At 42.4% G+C, this 15,107-nt stretch overlaps 1 protein-coding gene across 1 annotated transcript in view; it reads left to right on the top strand.

The window, feature by feature from the left end:
• The first annotated feature begins 2,998 nt into the window (after positions 1-2,998).
• Positions 2,999-15,107, top strand: part of man2c1 (mannosidase, alpha, class 2C, member 1) — a 16,287-nt gene continuing 4,178 nt past the window's right edge. The window contains exons 1-7 of the mRNA XM_034175485.1: positions 2,999-3,152; positions 7,441-7,566; positions 7,655-7,778; positions 9,480-9,550; positions 9,619-9,796; positions 9,893-10,082; positions 13,715-13,836. Of these exons, the coding sequence (XP_034031376.1) occupies positions 3,052-3,152; positions 7,441-7,566; positions 7,655-7,778; positions 9,480-9,550; positions 9,619-9,796; positions 9,893-10,082; positions 13,715-13,836 (912 nt within the window). The 5' untranslated portion in view covers positions 2,999-3,051. The remainder of the gene's footprint in view (positions 3,153-7,440; positions 7,567-7,654; positions 7,779-9,479; positions 9,551-9,618; positions 9,797-9,892; positions 10,083-13,714; positions 13,837-15,107) is intronic.

Here is a 15,107-nt window from a genome sequence, read left to right as displayed (position 1 = left end):
GAACCCGGACCCGGGAGATGGTCCGAAGAACAAACTTTACGTCCCACCAGAGGCTAGGGCTGCCGTCTTGGACTTCTGCCACGGATCCAAGTTCTCCTGTCATCCTGGAGTGTGTAGGACCGTGGCAGTAGTCCAGCAGCGCTTCTGGTGGGCGTCACTGGAAGCCGACGTCCGGGACTACGTCCAGGCCTGTACCACCTGTGCCAGGGGCAAGGCGGACCATCACAAGACCAGGGGTCTCCTCCAACCCCTGCCTGTGCCTCATCGCCCCTGGTCCCACATCGGCCTGGACTTCATCACGGGCCTCCCGCCGTCCCAGGGCAACACCGCCATACTGACCATAGTGGACCGGTTCTCCAAGGCGGCCCACTTCGTGGCCCTCCCGAAGCTCCCAACAGCCCAGGAGACAGCAGACCTCCTGGTCCACCACGTCGTGTGTCTGCATGGGATACCGTCGGACATCGTCTCGGATCGTGGTCCCCAGTTCTCCTCGCAGGTCTGGAGGAGTTTTTGTAAGGAGCTGGGGGCCACCGTACGTCTCTCGTCCGGGTATCACCCACAGACGAACGGCCAGGCAGAGAGGGCGAACCAGGACTTAGAACAGGCCCTTCGCTGTGTAACCTCCGCACATCCGGCGGCCTGGAGTAACCATCTGGCCTGGATCGAGTACGCTCACAACAGCCAAGTGTCATCTGCCACCGGCCTCTCCCCTTTTGAAGCATGTCTGGGCTACCAGCCCCCATTGTTCCCACTTGTGGAGGGAGAGGTCGGGGTACCCTCGGTCCAGGCCCACCTGCGGAGGTGCCGCCGGGTGTGGCGGACCGCCCGTTCTGCCCTGTTGCGGGCCCGGACGAGGGCTAAGGCCCATGCAGATCGCCGGCGATCCCCGGCCCCTGCATACCAACCGGGGCAGGAGGTGTGGTTATCCACTAAGGACATCCCGCTCCAAGTGGCATCCCAAAAACTGAAGGACCATTTCATTGGACCATTCCCCATCGCCAAGATCCTCAGTCCGGCCGCAGTGAAGCTGACACTCCCGGCTTCACTGCGGATCCACCCGGTTTTTCATGTCTCTAGACTCAAGCCATACCACGCCTCACCACTCTGCACCCCTGGACCTGAGCCACCTCCTGCCCGAATCATCGACGGGGAGCCGGCATGGACTGTTCGTCGGCTCCTGGACGTCCGTCGGATGGGCCGGGGTTTTCAGTACTTGGTGGACTGGGAGGGGTACGGACCCGAAGAACGCTCCTGGGTGAAGAGGAGCTTCATCCTGGACCCGGCCCTCCTGGCCGATTTCTACCGCCGACACCCGGACAAGCCTGGTCGGGCGCCAGGAGGCGCCCGTTGAGGGGGGGGTCCTGTTGTGTGGGCCGCTGAAGAGGAGGTACTGCTGGCCCACCACCACCAGTCGGCGCCCTGCTTGGAGTGCGGGCTTCAAGCATGAGAGGGCGCCGGAGCCATTGGAAGTGACAGCTGTCACTTGTCAACCACACCAGCTGTCTCTCATCAACCACCTCATAAGAAGCGGATTACAACTCCACCTCCTCGCCGAGAAATCATCTACCACTAGAGGTAATCTTCTCTGCTGTACTTTCTGAGTGTTTTTTCAAATTGTGATCTTTGTGCAGCCGTACACCTGTGAAGTCTGTTGGAGATTGGATTGGCGGATAGTGAGAGGACGACGGTCTTCGTCTCTCACTCCATCCAGAAGAGGGACAAACAGGAGCTGCACGAGTGATAACGTATCTGGAGGTGGAGGTTTTCCCTCCCGGAGGAATTGTGTGTAAAGGTTGCTGGGCGTGAGGACTCACACTCACCGTCATCTGTTTCTTGTCTGCCAGCAGTACCAGGGCCGACAACGGAGGACAGAGACCACCTGGGGACTCAGGACTTGGCGGTTCCGGTGTTCTTCAGGCCTTTGGTGGTGGAAGCGGTGTGGGCCCCGGCTCTTCGATCACCAGAGGTCTCCTATCTTCGAGCCTGCCCACAGTCCTCTTGTGTACAATTGGCATCCATTATTTTTCTGTCTGTATTCCGTTGTGTGCCTTCACAACATTAAATTGTTACTCCTTTTCTTATCCATTGTCCGTTCATTTGCGCCCCCTGTTGTGGGTCCGTGTTACGACACCTTCACAACATTTTCAGTCTTAAATTTAAATGCCACAAAATCTGTAATCTGGATCAAATCCGGATCAAAATTTATCAGGCAATAGTGAGTGCCAGTCTGCGCCTCACATTCAAATATGGCAGTGATTGGCGCATGTTTGATTAAGATATAATGTCAAATATGCATTAAATGGGGTTTTCAATGTTACATTTAAATGCCACAAAATCTGTAATCTGGATCAAATCCGGATCAAACTTTGTCAGTAGATATGTAGGATGCCATCCTACATAGCACTCTCAAATATGACAGAAATTTGATGTTTTATGTCAAGAGTTAGGAATTTTATTAAATTCGTTCAGTGTTAAAGACAGGGATTTTTCCAATTTTCTAATATTTTTCCTTACTTTGATGTATGACCTTGAAAATTGAATCAGTTCTTGCCTATCAGGATATGAATGAATCTTCAGTAAAAATTTTATAACGACGTATGAAAACTTGCGGGCTTCAGGCTGTTCACAAACAGAGAAACAAACTGGCGGGTTAAAACACAACCTCCTCCAACTTCGTTGGCAGGGGTTAAAAAAATAGTACATACTAATGTTTAGCAGCACTGCCATCTAGTGGCTGTTTTCTTTCATTGCTTCCGGGTATTTTTGAAAACGCGAATGTTCCGCTGTCGGTTTTTTTTTTTTTTTTTCAGGAGGGGGCGAGGATCCCGTCCACATAAGTACTGTTTTAAAATAAAATATATCTCCGTCCACATGAAACTGAAAAACATAATGTAAATCGCTGTCAAAAGCATGCCAAAACAACAGGTGGCGCTAAACAAATCTCACCGATTGCCACACTCGTGGCCACACTGGCCAACAGCTCCGGTGGAGGTGAAAGGTCACAAAGCTTGGAGAGAGGTGCTGCGGGTTTGTGTGCTCGTTCGTTTTGTGATGTATCACCAGCCTGTGCTGAAGAACAGGCGTACGCTCTTAGAGAGAGCAGAGAAATTTATTTCTGATGTTTACTTCACTGACTGCAACCTCAGAGGACGGTAAGATTCATCCAAACAAACGGACACTTTGTGTTGTGGTTTATGACCAACGTGAGTGAGACAGCATCGTTTTTTTTGCGGTGGGGAAGAAACTGGAGCACCTGTTTACAACCCCTGGCAATAATTATGGAATCACCGGCCTCGGAGGATGTTCATTCAGTTGTTTAATTTTGTAGAAAAAAAGCAGATCACAGACATGACACAAAACTAAAGTCATTTCAAATGGCAACTTTCTGGCTTTAAGAAACACTATAAGAAATCAGGAAAAATAATTGTGGCAGTCAGTAATGGTTACTTTTTTAGACCAAGCAGAGGAAAAAAATATGGACTCACTCAATTCTGAGGAATAAATTATGGAATCACCCTGTAAATTTTCATCCCCAAAACTAACACCTGCATCAAATCAGATCTGCTTGTTAGTCTGCATCTAAAAAGGAGTGATCACACCTTGGAGAGCTGTTGCACCAAGTGGACTGACATGAATCATGGCTCCAACACGAGAGATGTCAATTGAAACAAAGGAGAGGATTATCAAACTCTTAAAAGAGGGTAAATCATCACACAATGTTGCAAAAGATGTTGGTTGTTCACAGTCAGCTGTGTCTAAACTCTGGACCAAATACAAACAACAAGGGAAGACAGAAAACTTAAAGCAATATGTCTCAAAAATTGAAAATGCACAACAAAACAAATGAGGAACGAATGGGAGGAAACTGGAGTCAACGTCTGTGACTGAACTGTAAGAAACCGCCTAAAGGAAATGGGATTTACATACAGAAAAGCTAAACGAAAGCCATCATTAACACCTAAACAGAAAAAAACAAGGTTACAATGGGCTAAGGAAAAGCAATCGTGGACTGTGGATGACTGGATGAAAGTCATATTCAGTGATGAATCTCGAATCTGCATTGGGCAAGGTGATGATGCTGGAACTTTTGTTTGGTGCCGTTCCAATGAGATTTATAAAGATGACTGCCTGAAGAGAACATGTAAATTTCCAGTCATTGATGATATGGGGCTGCATGTCAGGTAAAGGCACTGGGGAGATGACTGTCATTACATCATCAATAAATGCACAAGTTTACGTTGATATTTTAGACACTTTTCTTATCCCATCAATTGAAAGGATGTTTGGGGATGATGAAATCATTTTTCAAGATGATAATGCATCTTGCCATAGAGCAAAAACTGTGAAAACATTCCTTGCAAAAAGACACATAGGGTCAATGTCATGGCCTGCAAATAGTCCGGATCGTAATCCAATTGAAAATCTTTGGTGGAAGTTGAAGAAAATGGTCCGTGACAAGGCTCCAACCTGCAAAGTTGATCTGGCAACAGCAATCAGAGAAAGTTGGAGCCAGATTGATGAAGAGTACTGTTTGTCACTCATTAAGTCCATGCCTCAGAGACTGCAAGCTGTTATAAAAGCCAGAGGTGGTGCAATAAAATACTAGTGATGTGTTGGAGCGTTCTTTTGTTTTTCATGATTCCATAATTTTTTCCTCAGAATTGAGTGATTCCATATTTTTTTTTCCCTCTGCTTGGTCTAAAAAAGTAACCGTTACTGACTGCCACAATTTTTTTCCTGATTTCTTATAGTATTTCTTAAAGCCAGAAAGTTGCCATTTGAAATGACTAGTTTTGTGTCATGTCTGTGATCTGCTTTTTTTCTACAAAATTAAATAACTGAATGAACATCCTCCGAGGCCGGCGATTCCATAATTTTTGCCAGGGGTTGTAGGTGTAAACTCTAGTGATGGGATGAACAACGCTGGTGCGTCACTGTGCTGAGCACACAAGAGTGAAACCCTGTATTGGTGCGTGTATCACTTTAAGAAAAAAATCATGTGACCGATACAGGAACTGTGTCGTTCGACTGCACCGCACCAAATTGTGTTTATAAGGATGGAGTTTTTCTGTTGGATTTTTTTTCTTGCCCTCACCTTGTTCCACTGACTTCATGGATCGTTCAAAGACGTTTCCCTAGTCTGGAATAATTTTGATCTTTTGACACCAAATAAGATAACACTTTTTCTCCTTTGGGCATTGTTTACTGTTATTTTTCCAATTAGATATGTTTGTACTCCTTTACAATACTGGAAGAATAACCAGAAAACATATCCACACCTTTATCAACTCGCACTGAAATGTTTATGCTCACCATCTTCATCTGTACCCTGTGAAAGAGTTTTTTCTAAGGCAGGGGAACTGGTGTGTAAGGAGATATCGCCTTGGAGCAAAGACACTTCAGAAACCTTTTTTCCTCAATAAAAATGCATAAATGCATCTATTTTTAGTCTTTTATTTCGTATGCTTTAACACTTAAGTTAACAAATTTCCATACATAAGTTACAAATTTTAACTCAGAATTTTATTAGACAAATTTGCTATATTTTACAAACCAACTCAGTTTAGCATTTACAAATACAAGGTTTTAAGCAAATTTTAAACTCTTCTCATGAACAGTATAACTTGACACAAATTGAGCACATGAAATTATGCAATGATGAGATCATATTTTAAATAGAGGACTGGCGATTAACTATTTCACAGGCTGATGTTGGGTCTGCAGCACATTAGCTTATCCATCTTATTTTCATTTTATTTACCTGCAATGATTTTATAACTACTGCAGGGGTCACTATTGAACGACCAACACAGTGTCAATACAGTGCCGACACAGTTTGTGTAGTGTGTCAATACACTCCTTGAGGTATCATCATCCCATCACTAGTAAACTCCCTGATACCAGTAAAAATAAGGATCGTCTATCAGCTAACTTTACTAACTCAGGTGCAAAATAAAATGACATGGGGAGGCTCTGTTACCAAGTACAAATCACATCACTGACCAAGCCAGCAATTCCCAAGCTGTGTGTTGTCGCCACCTGATGGACTTGCAGGTACTGTAGGTAGATGTGAGAGGTCATGAAAAACAAATGTCTTTAATTTTCAGGTTTGTAATAAAATTTTAAATCATTAAAGTCATTTATATAATGGCTGAGTGGATCCTTGTCATTAGATTGGTGCTCTGTAGGTCACATGACCTGGATTATCCATCCCATTTGTGTTGTGTTGCATTTAGCGTGCAAATATGGTTCCATTTACCATGCAATTTGGTTCCATACATTTTGTACCATTGTACTCTGCGAAACCTGCCCACACACACACACACACTAGTGGGGGCAGCGTTTAGCTAAACATGGCGGAGTTTGTTTTGCTGACAGACGATAATTTGAACTAGCTAATTGACAGTGCTAATTCTTCTAACACGCACACAAATAAATCCACTACACCGTAAGCCGTCTGGAGGCATGAAGAGCTGTAAGGATAAAATCTGGATAAATTTCTGACGCGATTTTTCGCTGGCCTGAATAAGTACACAGTGTTTTTTTTTTTTTTTTTTTTTTTTTTTTTTTTTTGGAAGTATCACAGACTACATTGTCAAAATTATTTTTAAACTAACTGTTTTTCCAAGTTGACTAATAACAATTTTGGACTGCTATTTAAAGTTCGTGTTGGACTGTTAATGTCAGAGCAAAAGTGGAACACCAAAATGTAAGTCCCTTTTTTGCTGTTTATAAATTAATATAATATCAAATGTCAAGGATCTATTTTAGCCGTTATCTAAAACAAATAATGAATGTTTTTACATATTTTCAATGGAACAAATATTTAATTCAGTGAAAGCCGGAATGAGGCAAAGCCTCGTTGAATGGTACATTGAATGGTCCATTCTAGCTTTCACCTATTCATAAATTCATATTTGGAAATATATTCTTAAACTCATAAACATTAATTTGTATATTATATGACTTATTTTAACACACAGTGAGTGTGGCTTCATTTCCAAGGCAACCTTTGACATGTTCATGCTGTTTTATTGATTTGATGCCTTTGTTCTTGGCATGACCGTGTGCAGAGCCGGTGTGAACCTTGGATACATCAGATTGCTCTCGTTTTTCAGCCGATTTCCTCCGCTGCTGCAACATTGTCTGGTTATAATTTAACCAAGTCTTGTGCCAGTAAACCCTTATTAATGTGGCTTCAACAGTCTGGTCCATAAATAATTGGTCAGATCCAGCAGTTTTTCTAATGTGGCCTCTGTACGCGACCACAGTGGAGTTGAAATGAAGCAATCAGATGTAGTGTAGAATATTAGTTTAAGGAGTTTAATAAAAAATATTGAATGCAGTCATTTTGTAGTTTTTGTATAAATCATACACAGGTGGGACTGATAGTTGTGCAAACTGGAGATCTGAATTTTGGGCTCAATTATGCCCTTGTAGACTCTATGGAGACTCGTGCCCAGTGGAATCCCTCTCCTCCTTCCTTTCCCATAAACGGATCACATTCACTGAAGCTTCTCAGCAGACGTTTGCACCCTATGAAATTGGTGAAACATTTGGGCCGACGTAAGTAATATTGTGATGTTGTATTACGCTGCTTATGAAAATGGTTTCTCAGATGTTTACAATAATCTGACCTGGATGGTGATTGAAGGTGGTGGACTTGCTGGTTTAAACTGACACTGAAAATCCCTGAATCCTGGAGAGGAAAAGAGGTTCACCTGCTGTGGAACAGTGATGGAGAAGCGATGGTTTGGCGAGATGAGCAGCCAGTACAGGTAATGTTGGGAGTATTACAACCCCTGGCAAAAATTATGGAATCACCGGTCTCGGAGGATGTTCATTCAGTTGTTTAATTTTGTAGAAAAAAAGCAGATCACAGACATGACACAAAACTAAAGTCATTTCAAATGGCAACTTTCTGGCTTTAAGAAACACTATAAGAAATCAAGAAAAAAAATTGTGGCAGTCAGTAACGGTTACTTTTTTAGAGGCAGAGGGAAAAAAATATGGAATCACTCAATTCTGAGGAAAAAATTATGGAATCATGAAAAACAAAAGAGCGCTCCAACACATCACTAGTATTTTACTGCACCACCTCTGGCTTTTATAACAGCTTGCAGTCTCTGAGGCATGGACTTAATGAGTGACAAACAGTACTCTTCATCAATCTGGCTCCAACTTTCTCTGATTGCTGTTGCCAGATCAGCTTTGCAGGATGGAGCCTTCTCATGGACCATTTTCTTCATCTTCCACCAAAGATTTTCAATTGGATTAAGATCCGGACTATTTGCAGGCCATGACATTGACCCTATGTGTCTTTTTGCAAGGAATGTTTTCACAGTTTTTGCTCTATGGCAAGATGCATTGTAATCTTGAAAAATGATTTCATCATCCCCAAACATCCTTTCAATTGATGGGATAAGAAAAGTGTCTAAAATATCAACGTAAACTTGTGCATTTATTGATGATGTAATGACAGTCATCTCCCCAGTGCCTTTACCTGACATGCAGCCCCATATCATCAATGACTGGAAATTTACATGTTCTCTTCAGGCAGTCATCTTTATAAATCTCATTGGAACGGCACCAAACAAAAGTTCCAGCATCATCACCTTGCCCAATGCAGATTCGAGATTCATCACTGAATATGACTTTCATCCAGTCATCCATAGTCCACGATTGCTTTTCCTTAGCCCATTGTAACCTTGTTTTTTTCTGTTTAGGTGTTAATGATGGCTTTCGTTTAGCTTTTCTGTATGTAAATTCCATTTCCTTTAGGCTGTTTCTTACAGTTCAGTCACAGACGTTGACTCCAGTTTCCTCCCATTCGTTCCTCATTTGTTTTGTTGTGCATTTTCAATTTTTGAGACATATTGCTTTAAGTTTTCTGTCTTCCCTTGTTGTTTGTATTTGGTCCAGAGTTTAGACACAGCTGACTGTGAACAACCAACATCTTTTGCAACATTGTGTGATGATTTACCCTCTTTTAAGAGTTTGATAATCCTCTCCTTTGTTTCAATTGACATCTCTCGTGTTGGAGCCATGATTCATGTCAGTCCACTTGGTGCAACAGCTCTCCAAGGTGTGATCACTCCTTTTTAGATGCAGACTAACGAGCAGATCTGATTTGATTCAGGTGTTAGTTTTGGGATGAAAATTTACAGGGTGATTCCATAATTTATTCTGCAGAATTGAGTGAGTCCATATTTTTTTTCCCCTCTGCTTGGTCTAAAAAAGTAACCGTTACTGACTGCCACAATTATTTTTCCTGATTTCTTATAGTGTTTCTTAAAGCCAGAAAGTTGCCATTTGAAATTACTTTAGTTTTGTGTCATGTCTGTGATCTGCTTTTTTTTCTACAAAATTAAACAACTGAATGAACATCCTCCAAGGCTGGTGATTCCATAATTATTGCCAGGCGTTGTATATGTGGTGCTGTCCTGAACCAACTTTCCCTGAGAAAGGATGTGTTGTAGGGGCTGACCAAAGAAGGCGAAAAGACGAGTTACATCCTGTCAGACTGTTTGAAAGAAGAAGAGCCACACAGGTCAGTCATTTATAAACATGAGCACATTTGTGATTTTATATGAGTAAACAGTTTTCTTTCTACTTTAGTGTCACGCTGTATGTAGAGCTGGCCTGTAATGGGCTGTTTGGAGCTGGACAAGGGTCCATGATTGCAGCTCCAGACCCGAGCAGGAGGTTTTCCGTAAACAGAGCTGAGCTGGTCGTATTTAACCGTGATGTAAGGGAGATGCTGACTGATTTTGAGATGCTGATTGGCATTGTAAAGGTACAATCACAGAGAATAATACATGCTGATCACCGAACGGAAACTGAACCGCACAAACAAAGAGAGTCGTGTTGATTCATTCATCCTTCTTTACAGCAACTAGGAGAAGAAGAGCAGCGTGGCTACCAGGCACTATTCACTGTCAACGAGATGGTGAATCTCTGTGATCCATCTGATCCCACGTCTTTTCCCAAAGCACACAGTTTGGCTCATCAGTTCTTCAGCCAGCAGAACGGCCAGAGCCAGCACACCGTTCATGCAATGGGCCACTGCCACATAGATTCAGGTCTCTCTTTAAATAGAATATATTTCTCTTTTATAAGACTCTACTAGACCAGTGTGTTCCTGAAAATATTATGAATGAAAAAAAGAAACACTTTGCATTTTGATAGTAGTATTTTGCAAATTACAAACTACATTAATGAAAGAATAAAGTATTGTAAAACATTAAAAGAAATTCCCTTTGGCTGTTCCCTCGTTTGCACTCGGGGTCGCCACAGCAAATTCAAGGTGGATCTGCATGTTGAATTGGCACAAGTTTTACACCAGATGCCCTTCCTGATGCAACTCCACATTATGTGGAGAAATGTGGCAGGGGTGGGATTTGAACCGGGAACCTTACGCACTGAAACCAAGTGCACTAACCATTTGTCCACCACCCCTAAAGTATCGTAAAACATAAATTGACATGAATTTGGAAATACTATGCATCTTTAAATAATGATACAGTGTACAGCAGAAGTGAGTATGGCTGTGTGTAACATCGCGTAAATGTTAAATAATTCAAATTTTGTCCCCTCTGTTTTTTTCATTATGTTTAAGATAAGTATCAAGTTCTTTACAAAGACTATCTTGAAGATAAAGGCCCCAAAGTCGAAACCCAATGTAAGCAAGCTTTCAAGAGCTCACTGACAACTTGTAAGGAGTTGCAAGCCTCTATGGACACAATTAGGAAAAACTGGGCAATTGTCAAGCATGGGGCAACTTTTTGTGTGTTGCTTCCCCAGTTTCCTTTTCCTTCCCACTGTCGCCAAGTGCTTGCTCACAGGGGGTCGTTTTGACCGTTGGGGTTTTTACGTAATTATTGTATGGCCTTGCCTTACAATATAAAGCGCCTTGGGGCAACTGTTTGTTGTGATTTGGCGCTATATAAATAAAATTGATTGATTGATTGATTACAGTACAGCTTGACAGCCCACTGTCACCTGTGTGCTTGCTCTAGGGGTTGGTAAAGTTAGACCTTACTTGAAGGAAGCACCTTGAGGCAGCTTTGTTGTGATTTGGTGCTATATAAATGTAAGAAATTGAAATTGAACTGAAATCAGCTCCTCAAAATATTCCCTCCACCTTCTCAACACACTCTCTTCACTTGTCAGCAAATTACCATCTGCATCTTTTATCACCCTAACCTGCTGCACATCCTTACCAGCTCTGTCCCTTTGTCTGGCCAATCAGTACAAGTCCTTTTTTCCTTCCTTACTATTCAGCTTCTTGTAAAGCTCGCTATATGCCTGTCCCTTATCTTTTGCCACTTCTCCTTTTGCCTTACGCTGCATCTCCTTGTACTCCTGTCTTTCTTCATCTCTCTGACTATCCCAATTCCTTTTTGCCAGCCTTTTTCTCCTTATGCTTTCCTGGAGATCTTCGTTCCACCACCAAGTCTCTTCGTCTTCCTTCTCCTGTCCAAATGTCAGACCCAGTACCTTCCTAGCTGTCTTCCTCATCATATCTGCAGTACTTTTCCAGTTGTCCAAAATTACTTCCCCTCCATCCAGTGCCTGTCTCACCTGCTCACTAAATTTCACACAACAGTCTTCCTCCTTCTGCTTCCACCATCTGATCCTTTGCTGAACTCTCACTCTCTTTTTCTTCTTCACCTATAAAGTCATCCTACAAACCGCCATCCTATGCTGTCCAACTACACTCTTTCCTGCCACCACCTTAAAGTCTCCAATTGCTTTTAGCTTGCATCTCCTACACAGAATGTAGTCCACCTGCGTGCACCTTCCTTCACTCTTATATGTCACACTGTGCTCCTCCCTTTTCTTAAAGAAGGTATTCAAAACAGCCATTTCCATCCTTTTTGCAAAATGAACTACCATCTGTCCTTCCACATTCCTGTCCTGGATACCATATCTACCCATTACTTCCTCATCACCTCTGTTCCCTTCGCGAACATGCCCATTGAAGTCTGCTCCTATCACCACTCTTTCATGCTTGGACTCTCTACCACCTCATCTTTCTCACTCCTGAGATCTTTCTCCATCTCGCAGCCTACCTGTGGGACATATGCACTGATGATATTCATTATCGCACCTTCAATTTCCAGCTTCACACTCATCACCCTGTCAGACACTTGCTTAACCTCCAACACGCTCTTAACATACTCTTCCTTTAAAATTACCCCAACACCATTTCTCTTCCTATCTACACTGTGATACAACAAATTGAACCCACCACCTATGCTCTTGCTCTTACTTCCCTTCCACTTGGTCTCTTGCACACACAGTATGTCTACCTTTCTCCTCTCCATCATACCAGTCAGCTATCTCCCTTTACCAGTCATACTGCTGGCATTTGAAGTCCCAGCTCTCATGTCCACCCTTTTAGCTTTCTTCTCCAACTGTCTATGGACATGGTTTCCTCTTCTTCTTCACCCAGCAGTAGCCCAATTTCCGCTGGCACCCTGTTGGGCAACGGCACCGGTGGTGGTTGTCGTTATCCCGGGTCTCAACTGATCTGGTATGGGAATTCAATTTGTACTCTGCGTCTTTAATTGTGGCTTGTTTTACACCGGATCCCCTTCCCGACGCAGCCCTACTCATTTATCCAGACTTGGGACCGGCACTCAGAATGCACAGGCTGCACAACCCATGTGGCTGAGTTTCCATTTATTTTTTTTATTTATCTACTTATTATAAATCATTTGACATTTAAATGTTTTGCACAGAGATGTACTCACTTCTGTTTGTGTTGTTGTTGTTTGAATGAATTTGATGTGGAAATCCTACTTGAAATCACTATAATCGACAGCGTGCATACAACACATCAGTCATTTACATCAAAGTAATTCTAATTGTGTTTAGACCTCTTTTTTCTGTAACCCTTGAACTACAAAGGTGTATGTATGTATTTTAACCAGCTGATATAATTCTTTTAAAACTTTTATTTTAATGGAAAGCACTTTGAGCTGGTGTGTCATGTGCAGTGAAAGATACCAAACAGAAAGCTTATTTTCATCCTATTTATCTTATTGCTTATTTATCAATCTGTGCAGAATTTGCACTGCCAAGATTTCAGAAATTAATTCAACCATTATATCTCTATATATGTCAATTCAGAAATGTCTGTCTATTTATCTATGTATCTACAGTAGTGTTCAGAATAATAGTAGTGCTATGTGACTAAAAAGATTAATCCAGGTTTTGAGTATATTTATTATTGTTACATGGGAAACAAGGTACCAGTCAATTCAGTAGATTCTCACAAATCCAACAAGACCAAGCATTCGTGATATGCACACTCTTAAGGCAATGAAAGGCTACAAACTCAAAACTATTATGTTCAAACTGCTTTTTTAGCAATCCTGTGAATCACTAAACTAGTATTTTGTTGTATAACCACAGTTTTTCATGATTTCTTAACATCTGCGAGGCATTAATTTTGTTGGTTTGGAACCAAGATTTTGCTCATTTACTAGTGTGCTTGGGGTCATTGTCTTGTTGAAACACCCATTTCAAGGGCACGTCCTCTTCAGCATAAGGCAACATTACCTCTTCAAGTATTTTGACATATCCAAACTGATCCATGATACCTGGTATGCGATATATAGGCCCAACACCATAGTGTTGGGCCTGTATTATTGTGATGGTTCAATTTTTATCAAATACGCTCATAATTGTGATCCTGTATGTGCAGCCTGGCTGTGGCCCTATGAGGAGACGATTCGCAAATGTGGCCGAAGTTGGGTGACTGTGATACGATTAATGGAGAAGAACCCAGAGTTTGTGTTTACTTGCTCTCAGGTAATTCTCAACTCTTTCTGATCAGGATCTGTTCTTTGTACAAGGATGACTGTAAGATTAAGTTGTTCACAGATCTTAGATCTTTCGATTGTTGGAAACATGCTGGAGTGGTTGTCATAGCAACATATCAGAAAGGCAAACCTGCTCAATAGCAGGTTTTTTTTTTTAATGTGAACACCATTACATGACAGGCATAAAAGGCACAGATTTACTTACTTAGGGCCCTGTCCCACTGGGGAGAGGATTAATTGCGCATGAATTGAGTATACAAATCGCGGGCGTTCGTTGTCGTCCACAACAAAAATGGCCAAAAATGACAAATGTCCCAGTATGAATTACGGATATATTAATAATATATAGCGAATATATGATGAACAATCACGGTTATATAATGCATGTAGTGAGGAAACTTATCTGACACATTGAGATTATCATGGCAGTATTACGGGTGTACTATGATGCATCGCGCACATGTTGCGCGTGCACGGCATCTGCATTGCGGTCATAAAAGAAACGCACTCGGGCCGTCGGCATCACTATTCACACCAACAAAACAGCCTCTGGAGCATTTGCTGGACTTGGACAAGTTGATCACAGAGTTAATGTTCATTTTGTCATGCGAGGGTTAACTGTTCATGAGTTTGGGGAGAGGAAGGGGGGAAGCCACTGGGGGTGTAGGCGGTGTTTTTTTAATTTTTTTTTTTTTTGAGTGAGTTGTGGCTAAAACACCAACTCTTCCTTTTGTTGGTGTTAAAGAAAAGTCCTGGATTGCAGCAGCTACGTCTTTGTGGATTTACACAGCCGGACCGGCACTGACTGGCAGGTATGTCGCTTTCTGCCACACTTTGGGTTTATGTGACGTGTTTGTTATGCATTCACAGATTGTCTGCAAATCAGCTGCAAAGAAGATGTAATAGCAACGCTTTATTCGTGGCCAATTTGTATGCATTCGCTACAACATATTTTAGTTTGTGATGTGGACATGGTGGGCACGCAATATATCTGTTTTACACACTGTCCCCATCCGCTGCCAAGCTGCAAATCCCCGTCAGTTGCGGATATCAGTGGTTAACGGCAGATATACAGCGCATAGAGTGAGTATGTATTGTGTATGAATTGAGTATATTGAGTATATATGGAGTATGTAAGGCGGATGTTATCTGCATTCAGATTTTTGAACAGCTCAAAAATCCTGACTGCGGACATGCGTGCCTCTGCGGATGATCACGGGCGTGTTCGGATGACGGCCGACTCATACAGGCATGTTACACGGATATTGCGGATGT

This window comes from Thalassophryne amazonica, chromosome 8, assembly GCF_902500255.1.
Source record: "Thalassophryne amazonica chromosome 8, fThaAma1.1, whole genome shotgun sequence".
NCBI classification, from domain to species: Eukaryota; Metazoa; Chordata; class Actinopteri; order Batrachoidiformes; family Batrachoididae; genus Thalassophryne; species Thalassophryne amazonica.
This window is presented reverse-complemented; position numbering and strand designations above follow the sequence as displayed.